Genomic DNA, 25,670 nt, shown 5'->3' on the forward strand with positions numbered 1-25,670 from the left:
AAAAATCACAAAATACTGATTTTTTAAAATATGGAATTTGCTTAACTCTAGCTGTTTCTTATCCGCAGTCCCAAAGACTCATTCACAGCTCAGATAATCTATTTGTGAAGCCCTGAGGAGTCAGGGAGTCGTTGCCTTTGGCTGCAAGTCCCGCCTGGCTGGGGAGCCCTCTCTGCAGGGGAAAGCAGGGCTGGGACAGACGCCGCAGCCCAGGGCCCACTGAGCCCAGAAGAGGCAGGGACCCGGGCCCAGGGCCCTGCAGTCTGGCCTGCTGGGAACCTGCACACCCTCTGATCCCAGGGCCTGCGGACTGGGAGCTGGCCACACGGTGCCCTTCACATGCCAGGCCACTCTCGCCGTGGACGGAGGAGCCCAGAAGGCACCAGGGCCGCGAGAGGGGAGCGCTGGGCCGCTGACTCTGCGAGGCTCACTGTCAGCGGTGCAGTCAGGCCGGCCCTGCAGCTGCCCAAGGGCGGACCCATGCTCTACTCACCATGATGACGGAGACCCCGGTGGTCGTGCTGTTCTGTTTGGGGAGCGCGTTATTAAAGTGCTGTTTGAGTTTACCTGTTACTTCAGCTTGCATATTATTCTCCTGGGAGGCGTCATCCTACAGAAAAGAGGCAAAGACACCGACCCTGAGTCTCAACGTTGTCACTTCCTCAGCAGTCACACACCACCCATCGCTCCCACCGTCTCCTCCTAATGGGCCGTCTGAGCCATGAGATCCGGGAACCATGTGAGTCAAGTAACTGAAAATAACGACTGCTGTTTGGCGGTCCTCTGCCCCCCGCAAAGACCCTCTGCCATGCACCTCCCTCCTGAGGTCTGGAGCGGGCTGAGGAGAGGGCGGAAGGGCCTTCTGCAGGGCTCAGAGACCTGCCTCCACCGCACAAATGCCACCTAGTTTAGTACAGATCCTGCCCATGGAAACATCAAAATTATCATTTTAGTCGAGAATGCAGGTAGTGTCCAGTTTTTATCACTCAGTAAAAAAATGCGGCATCTCAGCTACTTGGCCCAAGAACCAAGTCACATAACAGGACCCAGAGAGCCTGAACGGAGTTGTCAGGATGTGGGGGACAGAAGCTGACTGGCAGAGGTGCACAGGGTGCCCCCGAAGTCAGCAGAAGCCCCTGAATTAATGCCATGGCCGCCAGGCTCCCAGGATTGAGGGGACCCAGGCTCTCCTGGCATGGACTGTGTTTGACCCGAGTCCCGAGGCAGTGCCCACACTGGGGCACTCCCCGAACATCACACATCCTCCGCCCGGCTCCCACCCGCCCCACCGGGAGCAGGAGCACTCCTGTGACCGCGGGCCAGGAAGACAGAGGTCCGGCTCCGATACAGGCTCATCTCTGGGCATGTGCTCAGGACTCTCAAACCCCAGGATGACGGGGAAAGGTCGTTGGAGAGCAGCTCACAGGTGAGGACGCTGCGGCCTGCAGAGATGGGACGAGCCGGCCCCTCACAGAGGGGCTGGAGCCTGCCGCGTCCTCCAGAGGGCAGGCAGCGTGACCACGGAAAAGGACGCCCAGGGCGCCGCAGAACGTGGGCCCAGACCTCGGTCTGCACCACAGCCCAGGCGAGGGGGCCCACTGCGGCCCGCGGGACACAGAGACGTCGGTCCCCCGGGGACGTGGGTACTTACGGACACCCAGGGGTGGCTCAGGATCTGTCCTGCTGTGCACCGCGCTTCAACGTTGACCTGAAGCATCTGACTGATTAACTCCTGGGAAGAAAGAAAGGAGACGACAATGGGGACAAAAGCGGGGTGGCAAACAGCAGGCACAAAGCATGCATTCGCACCAAGCACTTCGGAGAACAGCCGGCACGGTCACACCTCCGCCTCCCCAGGCTCCGAGGCAGGCGGCCGAGTCCACACGGACCACGGCGTCCCCTCCTCCGGGCCCTGGGCACTGCCCTCATCCACAGCGCCGTGCCGCGGACCTGCTCCTTCCAGCAATGCCACCCGGGGCCACCCCTGCAGGCCGCGGGCTCTAGGACACAGCTCCCGAACAAACGAAGGAGCAGACGTTGAGGGCTTAGAGAAGCGCCTGTAAGCCCTAAGAGGGCGGCCTCGGCACGCTGCGGAGACAGCCAGGCCAGCTTCCAGAACCCGGCGAAGTATTTCAGGCACCACGCCGCGGGGTGAGCCACAGTCCAGACAGACCCGGAGCACGACAACAAGAGTGGCGACAGCCCCCCGTGACAGGCGAGGGTGACACGCCGCCCCCAGAGCCAGGCCGCATGGGTACCTTGGCCGAGTCTGTGATGTTGTCCCAGTAGGGGGCTGGGAACTCCAGCTTCCCGGCCAAGATCTGGTCAAAGAGATCCTCCTGGAGGTTGTTCTCACTGAGGCAGCGACAGAGAAACACAGGAGTCAGCGTCACCATCCAGCATCACAATAAAAGGCTCACGAGGAGGGGACACGGGAGTCCAGGAGTCAGCGCACCATCCGGCATTGCAATAAAGGGCTCACGGGGAGGGGATACGGGAGTCCAGCGTCTCCGGTGTGGGCGTTTCACAGCTTGGCTGTGCATCTCAACCAGGTTTGGGATCACACTCTCCCTGCTAGATGATGAACCAAGCAACATTTCCATGGGCCTGGGAATCAGAGAGAAGGGGGAGGAGGGGAGGTGGTGGAGAAAGGAGGAGGAGCAGGGCAGAGAGGGGAGCAGAGATGCAAGAACTCTGTTCAGTGGGTACCGGGTTTCAGCATGGGAGGACAAAGATGTTCTGGAGATGGGTGGTGGTGATGGTTACACAACGGTTTAAATCTACTTAATACCACTTAACATTTGAAATTGTACACTTACAAATGGTTAAAGGGATAGATTTTATGTCACATGTATTTTTTCACACACACACAAAAAAAGACTCAAGAAAAAAATGGAATCCACAAAAATGTAAGTCCTCGTTCCAAAAAAAAAGAAGCTCAGCATCTGCCCTCAGTCATTCATGGTATAATAATAAGTGGGGAAAGCAGCAAACCTGAGTCAGATCTCCTTGTCCTTCCCCCTTCTACTTTCCCAACAAAACAGCCAAAGATAGCGAAGCAGCCAACACATGGAAAGTTACAAGGAGTTCAGAATCTGGATAAACATTCACAGTACAACACGCTCCCCACCGAAACCTTTCACTGAAGTTCAGTTGGAGAGAAAAAGCCCATCATCTAAGGACATCCACTAGAACTGCACGGGTGCAGGACCCTGAGGTGGGCGTCCCTCCCCGCCTGCCTCTCTCAGAGCTGCGCACAAAAGAGTAAAAGATGACTTGACGTTTGACGGACAGTGCCAGAAAAATGCGGAAATACTGCTGGGAAAAATTCAAGAAACTGGACGTCCCCTACCTCCCAGAACACTGCATCTCCACAGCCACGTGGCCCCTCCCCTTGGCGGCCACATCAATGGCCAGAGTGAGAAGCAAGTCACTGGCTCTCTAGGCCACTGCAAAGCCTAGAAGAAAACTCAGGAAGGGCTGCTGGAGTCAAGATCAAAATCCAGGAGCGGAAGTTCAGTCTCACTTGGCAAATACGTGTTAAGTAAGTGTTAGTCGCTCAGTCGTGTCCAACTCTTTACGACCCCATTGACTGTAGCCTGCCAGGCTCCTCCATCCATGGAATTTTCCAGGCAAGAGTACTGGAATGGGTTGCCAGTTCCTTCTCCAGGAGATCTTCCAGACCCAGGGATCAAACCCAGGTCTCCCACATTGCAGGAAGAAGCTTTACCATCTGAGCTACCAGGGAAGCCCAATACTAGAGTGGGTAGCCTTTCCGTTCTCCAGTGGAACTTCCCAACCCAGGAATTGAACCCAGGTCTCCCGCACTGCAGGCGGATTCTTTACCAGCTGAGCTGCAAGGGAAGCCCAAGAATACTGGAGTGGGTAGCCTATCCCTTCTCCAGCAGATCTTCCTGACCCAGGAATCAAACCAGGGTCTCCTGCATTGCAGGCGGATTCTTCACCAACTGAGCTACCAGGCAAGCCCTGATTACTTGGCAAGGATGCAACATTTCTCCCAGAGTTCCCCCCAGACTGCCTTCAGCCCCACGCACTGCTCAGGGTGCTCACGTGGGGCCCCGCCCGTCCCCCTGCACGGGAGTCTGGTCACACTACCAGTCCTCCAGGGTCTGCAATGGTGAGTGTGGCATCGCTAGAAACAGATGATTCAGGGCTGTGTCCAGAGACAGCCTCCGGGGCTGTGTGATGAGGCGGCTGCCTCATTCCTGTTCTAGGAGGAAGAACAGAGTTTGTGAGCTCTGTGAACGTTCATTGTATCAAACCAAGCTCAGCGGAATCGACACTGCTGCTTCATGATGTCATGCAGCTCTCCCAGCAACAAAGGTCAGGCCAGGCCAGCAGGCAAGGCGAGTGATGCCCACAACCCCTGCTCCCCGAGAAACTGATGTTCTTCGAGTGAGCACAGACTGTTTCTTTCTAGGTGTCCAAATGCTCTTTCCTTTTCACTGTTACCTCTCTACTGATTTAATTCAGCTCATGCCTCCTTAAAAATGAATAAAGAATGTGCCTAAAAACACAATGGGATTTTATAGAAGCATTCAGAACATCGGAGGACCCCAGGAGACAATGTTAGAAGAAGATATAGCAAGTCACCCGTTTACAGAATCGCTCTTTTTAGCCATTCCTCTCTATGATGGCATGCATCTCCCTTTTGGTCTTCTTCTGGAATCTCAAATAGTTTCTGTTAACACAAACGGTCTTTATTTTGTTAATAAACAGCTAAAACATTGGGTGTGTGTCTGCAGGATTTAGGTTCTTGGCAAAATAGCCTGAGTTAACCACACAACCCCAGGATTTGGGCAACTAGAGTGGCACCCTGAGGACCCGTGCTGGGAACTACGAGAGCCCTGGGGCTCTGGGCGGCCCTCGCCAGAGCAGACCTGCAGAGAATGCACCCTTCTCAGTCGTCACAGAATAAAAGTCCCTCTGATTAAACCTTCCCTGGATGGATTAACACATTTATACGCTACAGTCTGGCTGAAGAAACTTCATACTATGTTCCATAGCGGCTACACTAATTTACATTCCCATCAACAGTGTACCGGAGAAGGCAATGGCACCCCACTCCAGTCCTCTCGCCTGGAAAATCCCATGGACGAAGGAGCCTGGTGGGCTGTAGTCCATGGGGTCGGTCGCAAAGACTTGGACACGACTGAGCGACTTCACTTTCACTTTCCTGCACTGAAGAAGGAAATGGCAACCCACTCCAGAGTTCTTGCCCGGAGAATCCCAGGGACAGCGGAGCCTGGTGGGCTGCCGCCTATGCGGTCACACAGAGTCGGACACGACTGAAGTGACTTAGCAGCAGCAGCTGGCTGAGATGCTTCAAGCACTTTTTAATTCTCAAACAGTATAGTGCTGTAAGTCCGGAAGTGCTCAGTAAGAAAAACTCTGAAAACAGCAAAAGACTCTGTGTACACACTCTTTCCATCACCAAGGTGTTAAAGGTCAGACGAGGTAACCTGAGAAATGTTGTAAGCTGTTTCACAAATGATGTGCAAAACATTTCACTTAAAGGGGGTATGGGTGTGTGTTTAAGAGAAACATCAAATATCTCAAGACAGTCAGGCAAATATTATTTGTTATCAGTGGCCATAAGAACAGACTTCCTTAGGCAATACCTAAACCCTGGGAAAGCAACATTCTTCTCTTTAACAATGAAATATTACATGTCAGCCTCGGACTAACGCCCGAAAATCCTGCAAGAATGGGAGATGCTAGAGTTAAAGAAGCTCAAACTGTCAATTCCAAGGAACAACTTTAATTAAAAAGCTTTGGGTTCAATTAATCGTTTTTAGAAAACAATGAAAATATTTTGAGATATCTGTTGAAAGACTTTTATTTTAGAAGTCTTTATGCAAATTTGCTTAATCTTAAACCATAGTCATTTGTCATTATTTAAAGGACCATTTCCATAGTTTGATATATATGGTATATAAAATATGTAAATATTTTATATTATAGTAGGTTATAAAATCTATCCAGAATGTCTCTGTACGCTATGAAGATGCTTCCACCACGAACATGCAACATAATAAATTCTCTTTCATCACAACATGATATGAGAGGGAAAACATTTTCTTTCTTTTTTTTTTTTTTTTTGTTGAGAAGGATAACATTTTCAAAGGTAAGCTATCTAGAGTTACAGGACCAGCATCTGATCATAACCTCTAAGGCAGCAGCTTTCAGAATGCACTTTTACTGCTTTTGATTAGCCAGACTGATCTGAACATCCCACAGAGAGGACAAGGTAACAAGTCACAATAGATACATATTGTTAATTCCAGTCTCTCTTTTGTTAAACAGTAAAAAGGAAGTCAAAGGAAACAAACTTCTAGGCTGCACTGGCGAGTGGAAACACTAGAGGGAGTTGTGAGCACATATTCCTCTACAACTGCTCCTCCGTACCTTTTTCCAGCTGCTCTCAACTTGGGTTAGCCATGGAGGGAAACTGCTGAAAATGGCCCTTGGATTTGTTGGTGGTGGTTGCCTGCTCAGTTGGGTCTGACTCTTTGCGATGCTATGGACTACAGCCCAGCAGGCTCCTCTGTCCGTGGGATTCTCCAGGCAAGAACACTGGAGTGGGTTGCCATTTCCTTCCCCAGTGGCCATTCCTGATCCAGGGATAGAACCCACATCTCCTGCATTGGCAGGCAAATTCTTTACTGAGTCACCAGGGAAGGCCCTGGCCCTTGGGTTACTGTCTATCAAACCCCACTGTCCTCTGCACTTGACTGGTTCCCAAAGTAAGTCATCACTGAGACCGGCCGGGCACCGTGTGACTGTGACAATGGCCACAGATCACTCCCTCCTTCTATGGACACAAACTTCTCCCACATTCCCCCCAGGCTTGGCTATTCGATTTCATTTGATCAATGGGACATTAATCAAGAAATGTGGAGCAAGCAGAGATCTGGAAGGTACTGGGGCAGGGAACTTGCTCTCTCTGGCTGCTTTGAGGAAGCTGTCACCACCATCACGTGAAGCCCATGCAAGTTCTCTGATGCTGGGGGGCACGTGGCTAAGCCAAGTCTGTGGTCCCAGTGGACACTGAGCTGACTACCAGGCATGTGAGGGAGCTACCCTGGACCTCAGGCCCCCACTAAGCCAGCCCAGGGTAGGAGAATGGCTCGGAATGATTCATGCCCCTACTTTTAGAACAAATCTATTCTTCAGTAAAAACTAACAGATACGTCATATCCTACAGTCTGAATAACCCACCTTGGCAATGACCTCGATGGAAAACCATGATGCTGATGGATGGCCAGACGGAAAGAGCCTTCCACCTATAGAAACCCAAGCCACGCCAGGAGGACGAGGTCTCACTCCAATGTCGTATCTCTCCTTAAACCTTTCGTGATTTCCAGTCCTCAGCCGAGCCTCCCCTCAACTTGGCATGAACTCATGCTCACTTTTTCTGCTTGATCAATATTCTCATGCTGTGTTTTCAAACCAATAAGCCTCTCAAAAGTAGAGACTGACATCTGTGTTATTCTTATATTTAATGTAAGCAAAAATAAAACCAAAACCAAACAAAACCAACCATTCAACTCAACTAAAAATTGATCGTTAGGGACTTCCCTGGTGGTCCAGTGGCCAAGACTCCATGCCCCCCAGTTCAGGGGGCCCAGGTTTAATCTCTGGTCAGGGAACTAGATTCCACATTCCACAACTAAGACCCAGTGTTAAAAAATATATTTTAAAAATAGGTCATTTTAAAAAAAGATAAACATCATACCTTTGTACTTTTCTGTATGTTTGAAAGCTTTTATAATAAAAAGCTTTTATAATAAAGCTTCATATAATAAAAAGCTTTTATAATAAAGCCTCTATAATAAAAAGCTTTTATAATAAAGCTTCTATAATAAAAGCTTTTATAATAAAATGTGGGGGGAGAGAGGGAAGAAATAAATCTATTTTTTACTTACTGACTGAATACACACTATAAACACTATGGCCTTACAGAATAAGGTTTGTTTCCCACTCGATTCCCAGAACTTAGAACGATGCCTGGCCCATTGTAGCTACTCTACAAATAGTTGTAAAATGACCATAAGGAAAGATTAAAAGGAAAACAGCATTCAAGAAAAGTCAGAGGAAAATAATCAAACGTGCATCATTAGATTAACATCTGCTTCAAAGTGTTCATGTGCTTCAGAGGGAGAAGGCACTGGTCAAGAGACACACGGTGAAGCCCCAGCTGCCCCCTGTCCATACACCTCTGGGGGTGCCCCCCACACACCCTGACCCCGTGTGCGGTCCCCTGTCCTCCCAGCAGGTGAGTGCACGGTCATCCAGGGTCAATCTGCTTTCCCGGGCCTGTTAATGCCAAAAGTATTTGTAACACTAGTAACACTCCTTAACGAAATAGTATGTGGATGGACAAAATCAACTGAAAAAGAACAACAACCAGGTCAAACACTCTGCAAAGTAAGTGAGTTGTTAAAATACAGCTGTCAGATTAGGTAGAAGAGACAACCCTTAAGAACTAGAAAAAGTCTTACCTGGGAGGGTCAGATTGCTTGGCGAGGATCTTTAACTCTCACTCCTTTTGAAAAAGACTGGGAATGGAAATCATAGACACTGGACCGCGGGGTGAGTTTTACGGAATGACCGTGGGAAACCCAGGGGACCAGGCACAGAGCAAGGCCTGGGCCGCACCTCAGAAGTGTGGATGCAGAATACACATTAATAGGTGGTAAGTTAAGATTAAAAGGTGAATGGTATGTTCATACAATTTGTCACTGGCATTTTTATTGACCTGTTTCCGGTCCTGACTGCCAGGAGTAGAGTGCCTGCTTCCCAATCAAAGGGAGAGGGTTTACAGTTCAAATGCGGTCACGTGCAGAGCCACTGACCTCCGGAAGGGCGGGAAGCCGCAGAGCAGAATGTACGTGATCACGCCGGCCGCCCAGACGTCCACCTTCAGGCCGTAGCTGGGGAAACAGAGCGGTGGGAGGACAGACAGAACGCTACTCCAACGAACCCGCCGCGGGGCTGGACTACTCGCCTTGGCTTGTTGGGGAAAGGGCCTTGCAGTACCAAACCGCTCATTTCATGCAGATGAATGAACCACCCTTCGGACAAAGGCGTCTGCCCTTCTCCGAACCTCGCCACTATCTGGATTCCAAGACTGGCCTTGGGACAGACGTCCAGGCCCCAGGGCTCTTGGAAGTGCAAGAACAAACTGGAGTTCCTGGGACCAAAGTCACGGTGCAGGGATCAGTCTCTCCCGCCCCCCACGCTCCTGGGAGGCACGTGAATCCACAGCAGCAGTCGTGGCAAATATACCTGTTCCCAGAGTTCAAGCACCAACCCAACCACCCAGGAGGCATACCCGGTTTCAGCAATGATTTCGGGGGCCACGTAAGTCGGGGTGCCGCAGACGGTGTACAGTGGGCCTTCCACCACAGTGGCCAGCCCGAAGTCTCCCAGTTTCAGAGACTTGGTCCCATCAGGATATTCACACACCTGGAACAGAAAGCAGCAAATGCTCAGAAGTGTTTTTCCCTCAGTGATCGCAAGGTGGGGAGCCTCTGGAATTGGGCAGAAATGACACAGATACATTTACCAACAAATCATAAGAAACCTCTCCTTCTGATATTAAGGCCATGGTTTAGCTTTGCTGCTTTTTAGTTTTGTGTCTTGAGTTTTTGGCCATGTGGCATCTTAGTCCCCCAACCAGGGATTGAACCTGCAGCCCCTGCATTAGAAGCTCAGAGTCTCAACCACTGGACCATCAGGGAAGTCCCTCTCTTGCTTTTTAAAGCTCTAATATTTCTTTTGAGAGATGTTGCGTGTGATTTAGATTGTGTGAAATGTGAAAAAAATATTTCCTACCTTTGCGAAAAGCCACTTACCTAGGAGTAGAATGAACACGCATGCATGCTGAGGGGTGGAGGTGGGCGGCTTACCCGGTCCGGTGAGAGGCCCTCGACCTCAGGGCAGGGCGCTGACCTCTGCTGTGTGCTCACTGTGTGTGTGCCGGAGTGGGGAGGTGGGTACTGGAGAGCCTCAGAAATGGTGTGCATTACAGCTTGTCCACTAAAGCACTAGCTCTCCAACTCATGTTTAGTTTAGAAGATACAATTAGGACTTGCTCTCTAGACAACGAGGAGATAAACAGTGATACAACCTAGGGGAGAACTTTGGAAATCTAGAAAGAAAATGACCTTTGGGATGAGGCTGTCGCTGTCTCCTCCAAGCCTGCAGGACGAAACACTCCACCCATTTGTCTGGTGACCTGACCCCTGAAAGCCCCTCATCCACCCTGGCCATGTTCTGTCACCTGTGAAATGGGATAACAGCTGGTCCCTAGCTCATGAGATGAAACTCAGATCAGGACGGGGTGAATGCTCCTTCTTTCCTGGAAGGACTGGCTGATTCGATCAGGTGGATCATCATCTTGGAAAAGGCTTAACAATGCTGGTGAGGATGTGATGTGTTTGCTGACATCGAAGCAACTTTTCTAGAAAGTATGGCAGTCCTATGTAAATTTCTTAATATCCTTAATAACCTGTGATCTGTAAATTTACTTCTAAGGACCTGCTGTAAGGGAACAGAGATGGATCCAAAGGTTATACCCAAGAATGCCAACCTCAGAATTCATCTTCTGGTTTTTAAAAACTAGAAGCAACATAAGTGGCCAACAGGTTAATGACTTAATAAATCACAGCAAATCCCTTCAGTGATATTATAGAGTCACTAATAACCACAATTCAAGTCAACATTAATCCTATGGGAAATATTCAATGTATTAAAGAAAAAGGAATATTCAAAATTTTATATATATATATATATATACTTCTTTTATATATATAATTTTCTTCTTTATACTTTTCAGAAGTTTCCAGAATGTTTACAATGAACACATGCTGTTTCCATAATTCAGAAAAATTAATTTTATATATAAGCAGACTTTCCTTATGGGATAAAAGTCTGGAAGTTATTTTAAATGGATGGTTTTCGAAGCAAACAAGTATATATAAGAACATAATCTGAGACCTGACTGTATGAGTTTTAATAAGCTATTTGCCTCTTAGATGTCCATTCTGAAAACACTGAATTTTGAAATAACTGTAAAACCTAACATGTACTTATGTCCTATCTTTCCTCTACTTTTACATTTTAAACATATTTGTTTGTGTTTCCCTGTATCCCACTATGAACTGAACCAGATTTTCATCTAAATCACTACTTAACAAAGGAAGAGAAAAATTTAGCAAATGACATTTTTTCAAGATAAGCACATTAACGATGTCATCCATCAGTCTGATACTTAATGACGGGGAGTGATTTATAAAATCCTCAATAAAAAAAGCATCAAGAACCTCAGGCCTTCCCAATGCCAATGACCCCCATCTTAACAGGCATTTTTTAAGGATGACACTGAAACACCTTTCTCACTTGTGATGCTTCTCAGCAGCTGAAGAGGAACAGTGTTTACCTCGGTATTTTAATAACTGCTTCCACACTGATGTACTAGAGACCATGCTCAGCAAGCATCTTTATGACTTTCCAGTTTCACAGGACTGACGGTGAGGATTTGGGGGCCCTCACAGATATTTATCACTCTGTGTCAGCCCACAGCTCAGCAGAGCATATTCAAAGCTACTAAGGATTCAGCCTAAAGCAGCAGAAACCAGGTTCTTAGTCATGCTTAGCCTTAGGACGACTTTCCATCCATTATGTTTAATGTAAACATTAACGAGAACAATCTGAATTATAGTTAGAATTTATGATGCATTTATTGCAACCCAGACTTTAGAAATTCCCTAAGCAATTGCAGTGATAAGAACATTATAATTCTAAATGTATCGTAAGAGTAAAAAAGTTTTGTTAATGTCATTTTGTTTTTACAACTTCACAGTATACTCATTAGGTACTTCTTTTTTTGTTTTAATCGTGTTTATCTTAGACGTTCAATTTAGGGAAGCCTAGGGGTATTTAAGAGCTGTTGTTGGATACTCAGAGGTCCCAGAAGTCCCATTTTTCACATCCCCTACAAGGAATTCAGAATCAGATGCAGAAGCATAAATAGAAAGAGACTGAAGAGTCTATAATCACCGAATAATATTTGAGCAAGTGGTACTCTGGCTAAACATCAAAAGCGACGTATCAAATAGGGCAGACAAGCCTGAACTAATATTTTATCCGATTTGTCTCACCTCAGTGCTAGACACAGAGGCAAATATGTGAAAAGGAATGTATGTAAATTTCAGGTCTTAGCTGGAGATTATCTTTAAAGCAGGAAAATATACACACACCTCTATAAATCTGCACGTATGCACACACACACAGTTACGACACTCCTTTAAGAAACTAACACTGGCGCGCTCACACACGGCTTTGCTTTAGGAGACCAATCTTAGGGAAGAGGTGATAGCCCAGGCCTCATTCTGGCAGAGTTCAGTTCTCCTCAGCAATGCCCATCCTCGCAGGCCTGGAAGGGCCAGCCCCACAGTCTCCCAAACACCGCCTCATGACACTTCTGTAGTCACCCTGCTGGGCAGCTAGGAAGAGAGGCATTATTCCATTTTACAGATGAGGAAACCGAGGCCCAGAAAAATCAAGCTTCGAGCGGGTGTCCACGTGGGACCCCAGCAAGTCCACTCCCATCCCCTGCACGCCCCTGCGTCTGGAAGGCCACAGGGGTACAGGCTCCGGGTGGGGCATAACCCAGCACCCCCGGGAACGCCGCTCGGCCGGGCTCAGATGCTCCGCCACCAGCGGAGACGCCCTGTCGCAAGCCGCTCTCAGAATGCAAAACTGAAAGACGGAAGGCGTGCACACCCCACACACAAACTGCAGGCCTCAGGTTCTCTAAATAAAAGTCAGCGTCGTGATTTAGAAGGCCCTCAAATACGAGAAGCCAGCCCTCTCCTCGGCCTGCCCCAGAAGCCCTGGAAAGGCGGGATTTATCACTGGTCTCTCTCAGTTAACTCTGACCGGGCGCACGGGCTGTAACTCACGGCCCTAACGGCCACACGACTGCTCCCTGACACGGCGACCCATACATCTCGGCTGGCAGGGTCTGAATCACGACCGGCTGCCAGACGGGCGATGCAAATGAGCCGTCTGAACGCTCCGGCGCTCACAGGCGGGATCCTGAGAGGCGAGGGGCTGGCAGTCCCTCCGTGGACGGGCTCCGAGCGCCGCGCTGGCACTTTCCCAGCCCGGGCTGACACCAGCCTGCTGGCTGTCTCTAGGTCTGCCGGGGTCCCCTTGGGTCGGCAGTGGCACGCACATCTTACTGAGACAAGCGGTGAAGTGTCCACGGCCGGACCCCACGGGCCTCGCACGTCACACGGGAGCCCCGTGCAGGCTCACCCCCCCCCCCCCACACCCTCCTCCTCACCCTCCTCCTCCCCTTCGGACGGCAGAGCGGGGCGGGGGCGAGGGGGGCGGAGATACCCAGCCGGGGCAGCGGGGGCAGATGAGGCCCCGACTCCGCTCTCCCGGCCGCCGCCGAGACTCGGCAGGCTGGAGCCGGCAGTCCCCGTCAGGGTCTCTTCCCAATGGGAAACGAGAGCAAAGGATGAGGGAGGGGGTCCTGAGCCTGCGCGCACAGTAAGGAAGCGTGAGTGGGAAGCGGGAGACGCGGGGTGGTGGGGAGGGATGGAATCAGTGGGCTGGACAGGACACCCTCGGGTCTATGGAAGGGCTCGCCGGCCCGCGGAGCCCCCCACGGGAGCAGCCGAGGGGGCAGGTGCTGCGGTCGCTGCGTCTCGAGCCCTGCAGCGCCCGAGCCCTTAGAGGCCCTCAGTATCTGCGGCCCCAGCGGTGAGACGGGTGTGGAGGGCAGGGTGTCCTCGGGAACACTCGGGGAGCCCCGTCACCTCTGCTCGGGAACCTCACGTTCAAATTCGGCCAGCGGTGCGGGGTTGGGGGCACGCTGACACGCCCCGCAGCCTCCTGGTGCAGGAGCAGGACATCAGGTCCCCACGAGCCCGAGGCCTGCTTCGCCACTGTCCCCACCCTCCTCAGAGGTCAGAACGCCACGCCCCAGGACACATCGTGCTTTACACACCAGGGGTATTTACTTTCCTAACAGAAAAACACAGTTCCTCAAGGCAGAAGACGGTAGGAAAACAGACGTCACACGCTTTTAAGTGGATGCTGAAAAATGATCAAACGGCACTATCCAAAGGGGAAACGCAACTGTGGATCAGGAGGGCCCGAGAATGGCGCCAAAGCCTGGCCATCAAATCACACTCTGCTCAATAATCATTGGTGTGCTGCAGGCGGAACGCACGGTGTGAAGACCTGCGTGTGAGTGTGAGCTTCAGGTGAGCCGAGTGACCATCAGCGGTCAGTCACCAGCCATTGATTTCTCACCCACTGTGCGCTCATTCACCACCCAGGACATATAGGTGACTGAAGACGCACCTGCTCTATGGGTGCTTACTACCTAGAGAATGGGGACGACTAGCGATCTCTTCAAGAAAATTAGAGATGCCAAGGGAACATTTCATGCAAAGATGGGCACAATAAAGGGCAGAAATGGTATGGACCTAACAGAAGCAGACGATATTAGGAAGAGGTGGCAAGAATACACAGAAGAACTGTACAAAAAAAGATCTTCACGACCCAGATAACCACGATGGTGTGATCATTCACCTAGAACCAGACATCCTGGAATGTGAAGTCAAATGGGCCTTAGGAAGCATCACTATGAACAAAGCTAGTGGAGGTGATGGAATTCCAGTTGAGCTATTTCAAACCCTAAAAGATGATGCTGGGAAAGTGCTGCACTCGATATGTTAGCAAATTTGGAAAACTCAGCAGTGGCCACAGGACTAGAAAACGTCAGTTTTCATTCTAATCCCAAAGAAAGGCAATGTCAAAGAATGTTCAAACTACTGCACAGTTGTACTCATCTCACACGCTAGTAAAGTAATACTCAAAATTCTCTAAGCCAGGCTTCAACAGTATGTGAACCGTGAACTTCCAGATGTTCAAGCTGGTTTTAGAAAAGGCAAAGGAACCAGAGATCAAATTGCCAACATCTGATGGATCATTGAAAAAGCAAGAGTGTACCAGAAAAACATCTATTTCTGCTTTATTGACTATGCCAAAGCCTTTGACTGTGTGGATCACAACAAACTCTGGAAAATTCTTAAAGAGATTGGAATACCAGACCACCTGACCTGCCTCTTGAGAAATCTGTATGCAGGTCAGGAAGCAACAGTTAGAACTGGACATGGAACAACACAATGGTTCCAAACAGGAAAAGGAGTATGTTAAGGCTGTATATTGTCACTGCACTTATTTAACTCATATGAAAAGTACATCATGAGAAATGCAGGGTTGGGTGTAGCACAAGCTGGAATCAAGATTGCAGATATACAGATGACCCCACCCTTATGGCAGAAAGCAAAGAAGAACTAAAGATCCTCTTGATAAAAGTGAAAGAGGAGAGTGAAAAATTTGGCTTAAAACTCAACATTCAGAAAACTAAGATCATGGCATCTGGTCCCATCACCTCATGGCAAATAGATGGGGAAACAGTGACAGACTTTATTTTGGGGGCTCCAAAATCACTGCAGATGGTGACTGCAGCCATGAAAAACTCTTAATGACTCTTAAAAGACTCTTGCTCCTTGGAAGAAAAGTTATGACCAACCTAGACAGCATATTAAAAAGCAGAGACATTACTTTGCCAGCACAAGTCCATGTAGTCAAAGCTATGGTTTTTCCAGTAGTCATGTATGGATGTGAGAGTTGGACTATAAAGAAAGCTGAGAGCCGAAGAATTGATGCTTTTGAAGTGTGGTGTTGGAGAAGACTCTTGAGAGTCCCTTGGACTGCAAGGAGATCCAACCAGTCCATCCTAAAGGAGATCAGTCCTGGGTGTTCACTGGAAGGACTGATGCTGAAGCTGAAACTCCAATACTTTGGCCACCTGATGCAAAGAACTGAAGCACTGGAAAAGACCCTGATGCTGGGAAAGATTGAAAGCAGGAGGAGAAGGGGAGGACAAAGAATGAGATGGTTGGATGGCATCACCAACTCAATGGATATGAGTTTGAGTAAACTCTGGGAGTTGGTGATGGACAGGGAGGCCTGGCATGCTACAGTCCATGGGGTTGCAAAGAATCAGTCACGACTGAGCAACTGAACTGACCTAGAGAGAATGACAGATAAATAAATGATAAAATCACAGAACCATGGTAAGTGCAGCAGAAACCAGAGGTGGCCAGGACTGACTGCCTCTGCTCAGGGAGGCTGGGGTGATGTCAAGAAGACATGCCTTGTTCGGTATCTTATGAGATGAACCTGTTTGCTGGGGGACAGGATGCTGCAAACGAGACCAGTATGGTGGTGGTTTAGTCGCTAAGTTGTGTCCAACTCTTGCCACTCCAAGGAATATGGCCCACCAGACTCTTCTGTCCATGGAATGTTCCAGGCAAGTATACTGGAGTGGGCTGCCATTTCCTTCTCCAGGGATTGAACCCAGGTCTCCTGCATGGGCAGGTGGATTCTTTACCAACTGAGCATCGTGTCACTTTATGATGACCAGTTTGGACATCCACAATGAGGTTCACCACTGCTGATAAAAGTCTGGTCTTCACCAACTCTGGGGCCTGGGGAAACCTGTGTGTGGATGAACATGATACAGGAGATGCAGATAACCTCACCTGCCAGAAAGTAAGGATGATGATGGTGATGCTCAGCCCTGAAAGGTGGGAACAGAGAAGCCAAGTATCTCATGTCTTCTGGTGGATCTGTGTACGGAGAACTCAGAAATTGCCTTCTCTTACATTTCCCTACAGTGTAGACATGAGGACTGTCCCCAGTCAGCAAGCTGCATCTAGTGATTAAGGCCACCATGCAGTGACTTACATCTGGCTTTAAGGTGAGTGCCATGCTGGTCAGATGGGTGGGGAAGGGGGGACCAGGACAAGAGGCTGGAAGGGAGAACTGGGGCCAGACTGTGAAGCTGAGCTCCGTAAGAAAGTAAGACTCTCATCGGCAGAGCAACAGGACAAAGGAGACTTCCAAACAAGAAAAGTCAGCATCCCGGGGGCTCAGTCTCCATACCCGTAAAGCTGAGATGAACGGACTACGTTATATTTTCAGAGTTCTGTCCTGCACATAAATGAACCCTTCCACTTCTGTCTCCTATGAGCCTCTAATTCTGTCACCAATTTATTCACCAGAATTTTTTGCCTCGAAAAGTAATTCCCTGTTTGTCTTTCTCCAGTTAGTACCATCCATTAAAACATAAATGAAAATGGGTTTTCTGGGCTTCCCTTGTGGCTCCCAGGCAGAGAATCTGCCTGCCAATGCAGGAGTCACAGGTTCAATCCCTGGTCTCGGAAGATCCCACGTGCAGTGGAGCAGCTAAGCCACTGAGGCACCATGACTGAGCCCGTGTTCTGTAGCTGAGGCTGCCGGCCCTGGAGTCCACGCTCCACAGCAAGGGAAGCCGCTGCAGTGAGAGGCCCCACACCACAACCAGAGAAAGGCCCACAGCAGCAAAGACCCAGCGCAGCCAAAAGTAAATAAACAAATAAAGAACTTTTCAAAAAAAGAAGAAAGAAAATGTGCTTTCTAATGTCTGGTAAACAGTAAATGCGGAAGTGCAGATCAGTTCAAGGAATCCATTAAGACTTTATGGTCACTGACTTGATTTTCTAGATTTCACTTCTCTTGGCCCCTGACCTGCAGGGTTGGTATAGATTTTAAAATGTCACAGTCTGCACATGACTGTCTGCACGTGATTTCCGTCACTTTAAAGGGAGAGAGGCCCGAGTTGGAACGGAAAAGGCAGAGACGACGTACCAGGAGGTTCTCGGGCTTGATGTCCCGGTGCACGATGTTGAGGGCGTGCAGGTACCGGAGGGCGTTGGCCAGGTTGTACACCATGGCGCTCCCGTCCCTCTCCGTATACTTGGTTGAGGAAGTAATTGCATCGAAGAGATCTCCACCCTGGAGAACATGTAAAAGAGCACATCAAAACCTCAACAGTGGCAGAAACAGACTCACAGGCTCAGAGAACGAATTCACGGTGACCAAGGGGGAAGGGTGGGAGGAAGGGATGCTCAGGGAGAATGTACATGTACACACTGCCATGTTTAAAATGCAGAAGCAACAGGGACCTACTGGACGGCCAGGGACCTCTGCTCAATGCTATGCGCAGCCTGGATGGGAGGGGGTTTGGAGCGAATGGATACACGTATACAGACGCCAAGCCCCTTTGCTGTCCACCTTCAACTATCACAACGTTGTTAACTGCGTATACTCCAATACAAAATAAAAAAAAGTTTAATTAAAAAAATCAACAGTGGCAGGGCTATGAAGGGGGCAAACAAAGCTCATCAGCCTGAAGGAGATCAGAAAAAGAATGTCACAAGTGCTGCTCAAATGAATAAAGATCCATTTCATGAATAAGGAAAGTTTCACGGCGGCAACGTGCATTTCCAGTGAGGGTCTCTCAGAACACTGCTCAGTCTCGGGATCCAGCACTGACAGACTCTCCTGGGACCTCTCCAGCTCTCACCTTGACCAGTTCCATCACCAGGAAGAGCTCGGTGGCCGTCTCCATCTCCTCAATCAGCATGATGATGTTCGGATGCTTCACTCTGCGCAGGATCGACACTTCGTTCTCAATCAGATGTTCCTGGGGAAAGGGTTTAGAGGGGTGGATCAGACGCAGAACAGGCTCTGTTCCTGGGTGCCAGAGGACAACACGGGCTGTGGGTCTGAGCCTGCAGGAGCGGAGACAAACCGCACCCTGCGGACAAGCCAAGCCAGCGAGGCAGCTCACTGAAGCTAACGGAAGGACTTCGAACAGCCCGCGACGGGCGCGGGGTGCTATCTGGACCGCAAGCCTCGCTCCCTCCTGCCTCGTCTTCGTTCCCAACACTAACAGCTCATGATGCTGCGAAAGCTTGGGCTTGCCACACTGTGCTTTGTAATGCAGCTGGAATCGCTTTTCCCTCGCAGTACACACTCAGAAATGAGGACAGCATGTAAGGAAGTTTGGCATACTTATGGGATACAACTTCCAGCCTTATAAACATTTTTAGCTTTTAAACTATTTACCAACATGAATTTGAATTATGTGCTGAAATTTGTGAAAAAGAAGCTTTCCTCCTCTGTATTTGGGTATAAAACCACTCACCAGATAGATGTTCCTTATCTTGTATTTCAGAAGTCAGGAAACACATAGTAGGTGACCACCAGACTCATTTCAACTCTAATCACTTCTCTGAAAACACCACCTGATTGTCAGTCCTGGTGAGCAATGTGGTTGGGAACAGCACCATAGCAAAATGTTTCCTCACAGCATTAAGGAATTATTCTTAGTATGCCAGCCCATGAATCATGAACAACGACTGCTCTATTTTATTATGAAACATTAAAGATCTCTCAATAATGTCACATTTGTTGATCCTCGTTAACTGTAATAATGAATTATTTAGGGAATGTTCTGTAAGGCTGTTAATTGCCCTATTATACACTTTAGGTTTTCAAATAGTTTTCTTTATGTAAGTTTACCTTATAAGAGCTATCATTTGCTACCTAAACACATACGTGCATATGTATCCATAATGCATGTCTGTGTCTCCTCTGCTCTCATGGATCTCAGAGCTAAACTGAATGTCCCACTGCAGTAGTAAGATGATTATCTTATCTCTAGTTCAGTGTACCGTTTATGGTTCCGCTCTTATCTCCATGCCTCCGTGCATACGTGTATTTTTACTCAATCTCAAATATTTCTGGACAATAGACGGAAGCATAAATTATAACAAGCAAGTAAATAACATCCAGACAAAAGTCTGCTGCAGCCTCCTGCACATGGCGACTGGTGTTTTTTGAGTGCTGAATGCACCGTGTTTGTCCAAATGTTGGCAAATGACAGCGCAAACGTCAAACAGAGGCAGGGGAGAGAAAGGGGCTTCCCTGGGGGCTTAGTGGTAAAGAATCCGCCTGCAATGCAGGAGCCTCAGGAAATCAGGAAGAGCCTCTCGAGGAGGGCATGGCAACCCACTCCAGTACTCCTGCCTAGGAAATCTGGTGGACAGAGGAGGCTGGTGGGTCACAGTCCCTAGGGTCCAAAAGAGTCGGACATGACTGAGTGACTTAGCAGGCACCCAGGAGAAAGAAAAGAACCACCACTCCCTAGAAAATGAGTCCCTTTCTGTCACTGTGCAGGGTGCTTGAGTAACGTCTCCACAGTTATCCTTACAGCAGTTCTTTGAGGGGCGGGGGATGCACACCTAGATTCCTGACCTCCAAGCCCACATCTTTTGGAACCTTTCAAAATGAAAATGACAGCTGTCAGGCTGAAACTGACTCCGTGAAAGATTGGAACTAGAGGCAGCATCGGCCTGAGGTAGGCTCAAGGCAGGACCACACCGGGCTTCGTGCACAGCGGAGCACCTATGCCTACTCATGAGGAGGGCTGGGAAGACGTAGCTGGTTCCGGACTCGGCACCCGGGGAGGAGTGGCAGGTCTCAGACCCTAACCGAGCAGGGCGGAGAGGCCGCCGGGCTGCCGACCCGGCCCCAGCCGCACGGCGTCACCAGGCGGGCACAGAGCCCTGGGCGCTCCCGGGGCGGGCGGCTGGGCAGCCAAGCCTTTGTGGCCACGGGGACAAAGACTCAGAAAACCAGCCGTGTTCATACACGTCCTTAGAAGCCTTTGGCTCATCTGTGCCAATCGGGTCCTTAATCACAGTGACCGCAGAGGCGGCCGTGCCTCTGTGAACAGGTAAAGGCAGCCGAACGAGCTCATTTCACTGCGTGTGACGCCAAGTCGACATGGGAGTAAAGCAGGCGTTTGATTCCGAAGCTAAACGGATCTATCATGTCAGTTCTCCTCCCTCCTCTCCATCGCCCGAGGTTGGGGAGAGTCTATAAATGTAGGGGCTCTGCATGTGATGCTAATTTCCAGGGACATATATAAAATAATTTGCATCAGCAGTACCCCAAGAATGCGCTGACTAGGGCTAAAATAAAGAGTCCAGAACGCAGGGAGCCTGCACCTCTCCAAAGTCATCTTCTTCATGCAAAGGCACAGCAGAGCCTCTTCTGGGACGCACTGTGTAACTTGGCCCTGGGCCTCCGGCCGTGTTACATTTCAAATATTAAGTGCATATTCCAACAACATTTTTTCCACCGCTATTTATTATCTTGGCTTGTTGTATGCTACTTGACAATGCCTGGTATTCTGTGCACATACTGAAGGGTTTGTTGGGATGTGGGGCCTATTTGTTTCCCAACCTCTGACTGTGCCTGTAAAAATGTGTTTGAAGGAACAATCCACTTTTCAAAGTAAACCATCCTCAGAAGCAAAACGAACGGTGCACAAAAATCTTTACAAATGTTATCTTCCTACTTCTTATACAGCCCATATGTAATCATTATTTCTAATACATCCTCTCTAGGTTACATTTTCCAGAAAAATATTTCTAAATACAAGATGAACATCACTTTTGTCTCGAACTGTACTGAACTTACATTATTCAACCACCCACCATTATTTATGTTAAGTGATTCATGATTCTAACTCCAAATAATTTACATATGAATCATTTCCTGGCAGTATGCCATGGTTTTGTGTGTGAGAATAAATGACAAAGAAAACTGCCAACTTGGCAAAGGATACAGCCTTATCCTTGGCCAGGGTAGTTTTTAACATCTAAAAGAGAGACAGATAGACAGTGCCAGAGACAAATGGATCTGGGGAACAAAAAACGCTCCCAAACCAAACGATTCGTCTAGCGTCCAGTCTTTCCCGCCTGTGTCCTTTGTCTCACTGAATGGACCTGGGTGCCCGGAGCAGAAGGGCATTCTACCCTGACCCTCCCTCCCGCATCCTCCTGCCCAGCTCATCAGTCACCCATCCCCGCCTTCTCAGTAGCCTCAAAATAAGCCCATTCCCTCTTTATCCCTTTTGCCAATTTTTTTCTAGGCCTCCAGGCATCTGCAAAGGCAGTTTTGTCTGGAACTTTCTTCCCCCACTTCTTGGTGAACTCCTATTCATTCCTCAGAACGATGGGGGATCTCGCCTCCTCCAGGTAGCCTCCGCTGCTTAACCACAGCTGGGTTAGGAAACCCTCGAATTTGTCCTCAGAGCCCCCTGCGCTCACTCCAGCCGCAGTTCTCACCCTGCTCTCTTGGAGGTCTTTGTTTACCTTGCTCTCCAGGAACCAGCATGGTTCATTCTTGAGTAAACACACCACACACTGCTCACTGTTACAAGTTTTACAGCCGGTATCTATATTGTGGGGTGAGGACCACTGAGGATGACACAGTGAGACAGACGAGACGTTCAATAGTTATATGTGATGACTGTGATTGGTTGAATAATGGCCACACAAAGTTATCAGGTCTTAACGCCTAGAACTTGTAAATACTACTGTACTTGAGGAAAAGAACGTCTCTGGAGATATGATTAAAGTCACTGTAACAAAGCAAAAACTGTAGATTTTCTGGGTGCCATTACAAGTGTCTTTCCGAGACAGAGGCAGAGGGAAATTTCAGTCAGCAGAAGAAAAAATAAACACAAAGAAGAGAGGGAGATGTGAAGATGGAGGCCGAGTTTGCAGTGATGTGTTCCTCCAAGCCAAGGAATACTGTCAGCTACCAGAAGCTACTTAGAGTCAAGGAACAGATAGATTTCCCCCCACGGCCTGCAGAGGGAAAGTGGATTTCAGACTTCAGCCCCTGAAACAGTGAGAAAAATGTTGTAAGTCATCAAGCTGGTTGGGAAGTTATTCCAACAGCCTCAGGAAGCTAATATAGCATACATTTAGATTTTTGTCCTGCCTCGACCCATAACATGTAGACAACGAATGCAGAACTATGGGGAGAAAGGGAAGGAAGGGACATTTCTAAGCACACTACAGAAAGCGCCAGGCTTCACACACTGTGGGAATTCAGTAAATATTTAGAATGATTATCATTTAGAATATTAGGCATAGAAGAATTCTTAAATTTATCAACATCATAGCCTTCTCAAAAGCCTCCATAAATCTGGCACCAAGGTAGATCTTGCAAAAATCTCCTATTTTGTATGTAAATCAATGAAGTCAGAATATTCCCTCATACCATATACACACAAGAAAACTCAAAATGACTTAAAGACTTAAATACAAAATAGGACACCATAAAACTCCAAGGAGAGAATACAGGCAAAACATTCTGACATTAGGTCAGCCTCCCAAAGCAATAGAAATAAAAGCAAAAATAAACTAATTAAACTTATAAGCTTTCATACAGCAAAGGAAACCATAAACAAAATAAAAAGACAACTTTACAAACTGGGAGAAAATATTTGCAAACAATGCAACCAACAAGAGCTTAATTTCCAAAATACATAAACTACTCCGACAACTCAAAATAACAAACAACCAAATCAAAAAATGGGCAGAAGACCTAAAAAGACATTTCTCCGAAGAAAATTTACAGCTGGCCGATAGGCACATGAGAATATGCTCAACACTGCTAACTGTCAGAGAAACGTAAATCAAAGCTACAATCAGGTATCACTTCACGCCGGTCAGAATGGCCATCATTAAAAAGTCTATAAATAATAAATTCTGGAGAAGGGTGCAGAGAAAAGGGAGCCTTCAGACACTGTTGGTGGGAATAAAAATCAGTGCGGCCGTTAAGGAGAACAGTATGGAGGTTCCTTAAAAAAACAAGAGTCGAGTTACCGTGTCATCCTGCAATCCCACTCTGGGGCACATGCCCGGAGAAAACGCTCATTCAAAAAGATACATGCCCCCACTGTTCACTGCAGCACTATTTACAATAATCAAGACGTGAAGGCAACCCAAATGTCCACCAGCAGATAAACAGACAAAGGAAATGCGGTACATATATACAATGGAATATACTCAGCCATGAAGGTGGAAGTGAGTCGCTCAGTCGTGTCCGACTCTTTGCGACCCCGTGGACTGTAGCCCGCCAGGCTCCTCTATTCTCCGGGCAAGCATACTGGAGAGGGTTGCCATTCCCTTCTCCAGGGGATCTTCCCATCCCAGGGATCGAACACGAGTCTCCCGCATTGCAGGCAGACGCTTTATCCTCTGAGCCACCAGGGAAGCCTCATACTCAGCCATACAAAGAATGAAATAATGCCATGTGCAGCAACCGGAATGGACCTAGAGATGATTATACTGAGCGACGTTAAGTCAGACAGAGACAAATACTACACCATACGATATCAAATACTGCAGTGGGCTGCCATTTCCCCCTCCGGGGGATCTTCCTGACCCAGGGATCAAACTCGGGTCTTCTGCATTGCAGGCAGATTCTCTGAGACACCAGGGAAGCCCTAAATCACTTGTATGTGAATCTAAAATATGACACAAATGAATTTATCTACGAAACAGAAACAGACTCACAGATACAGAAAACAAACTATGGTTACCAGAAGGGAAAGGGGATGGGGAAGGGATAAATGAGGAGTTTGGTATTAACGGATTCAAACCACTATACTCCTACTAGAACCAGGTCCTACTATATAGCACAGGGAACTATATTCACCATCTTGTAATAGCCTATAATTTAAACAAATATATGTATAATTGAATCTTTTTGCTGTAAACCAGAAACACAACATTATAAATGAACTATACTTCAATTTAAGAAAATCTCCTACTTGGAAGAACCCAACGTGCTTTCCACCTCCTGGGCCCCTGCTCAGGCTGTGCTGACCGCCTCTAAGGCCCTTCTGTCATTCCTGCCTATTCAAGCCCTGCATGCACACACGCGTTCAGTCACGTCTGACTCTCTGTGACTCCATGGACTGTAGTCTGCCACTACCCACCACTCAAGTTCAGCTCCAACGCTTCCTGCTCTAAGGCATCGCTTCTCTCTCATCCGCTTCCCTGAACTCCCAAACACTCCTTACAGAATTGGTATTAATTTGTATGTTAAATCACCTTATTCCTAGCACAGCATCTCACACAAACATCAAATGTTAGATAAACAGTGAATTAATCTAATAACACTCATACATATTACAGAAAAAGCAAGTAGAAAGTCAGACGTTAAGAATTTTTCCCCAAGTTCTTCTTACAGGAACAAAGGCAGAAATTGAACTTGGAGCAGGAGCATGATGGACTAACCCAAAGATCCGATCACTGCTCTGCCTCTGTGTGACTTCTGGGAAGCTATCTAATATGTGTTTCTGTTTCTTTATCTATAAAACCAATACATCTGTTTTGCAAGTCATTAAAGATAATGTGCAAAATTCTTAAAATGTCCAAGCCTTGATAGATAATACACTTTGATAAATGGATAGATAATACACTTTGGATAGACATTACATTTTGATAAATGGCAGGTATTGTTTTCAGCATTATTACTTTTCTGTGTACATCTCACAAACAGAGGTAATGAACAATGCCCCAGGAGAGTGTCTTAATACCTGCTCTGAGATTTTGTTTAAAAAAAAAATTCTCTGTACCATTTTTTCCAAAGTATAAAATTCAGTGGAAAAATCTACTTACTGAAAACAAGTATGAGAGGAACAGATACAAACGACTACACATAAAACAGACATGCCACAAGGATTTACCGTACATCCTATAATGACCCACAATGAAATACTGACATTATCTGAAAAGAAACAACTGATTCACTTTGCTGTACATCTGAAAACAACACAGTACTGTAATCAACTG

At 48.0% G+C, this 25,670-nt stretch overlaps 1 protein-coding gene across 6 annotated transcripts in view; it reads right to left on the reverse strand.

Annotated features, from left to right (window-relative positions):
* DCLK2 (doublecortin like kinase 2) overlaps positions 1–25,670 on the reverse strand; it is a 181,550-nt gene that overhangs the window by 5,463 nt on the left and 150,417 nt on the right. For all 6 annotated transcript variants that reach the window (XR_011490582.1, XR_011490581.1, XM_070474776.1 and 3 more), the window contains 7 exons: positions 18,527–18,646; positions 17,809–17,955; positions 9,359–9,492; positions 8,880–8,957; positions 2,259–2,355; positions 1,652–1,732; positions 494–610 (listed from right to left, as the gene is read on the reverse strand). Coding sequence is in view for 4 of the 6 variants with exons in the window: in XM_070474776.1 (XP_070330877.1) it covers positions 494–610; positions 1,652–1,732; positions 2,259–2,355; positions 8,880–8,957; positions 9,359–9,492; positions 17,809–17,955; positions 18,527–18,646 (774 nt within the window). In the remaining 2 variants the exon portion in view is untranslated. The remainder of the gene's footprint in view (positions 1–493; positions 611–1,651; positions 1,733–2,258; positions 2,356–8,879; positions 8,958–9,358; positions 9,493–17,808; positions 17,956–18,526; positions 18,647–25,670) is intronic.

The sequence above is a fragment of the Odocoileus virginianus genome, chromosome 12 (genome assembly GCF_023699985.2).
Source record: "Odocoileus virginianus isolate 20LAN1187 ecotype Illinois chromosome 12, Ovbor_1.2, whole genome shotgun sequence".
Taxonomy (NCBI): Eukaryota; Metazoa; Chordata; class Mammalia; order Artiodactyla; family Cervidae; genus Odocoileus; species Odocoileus virginianus.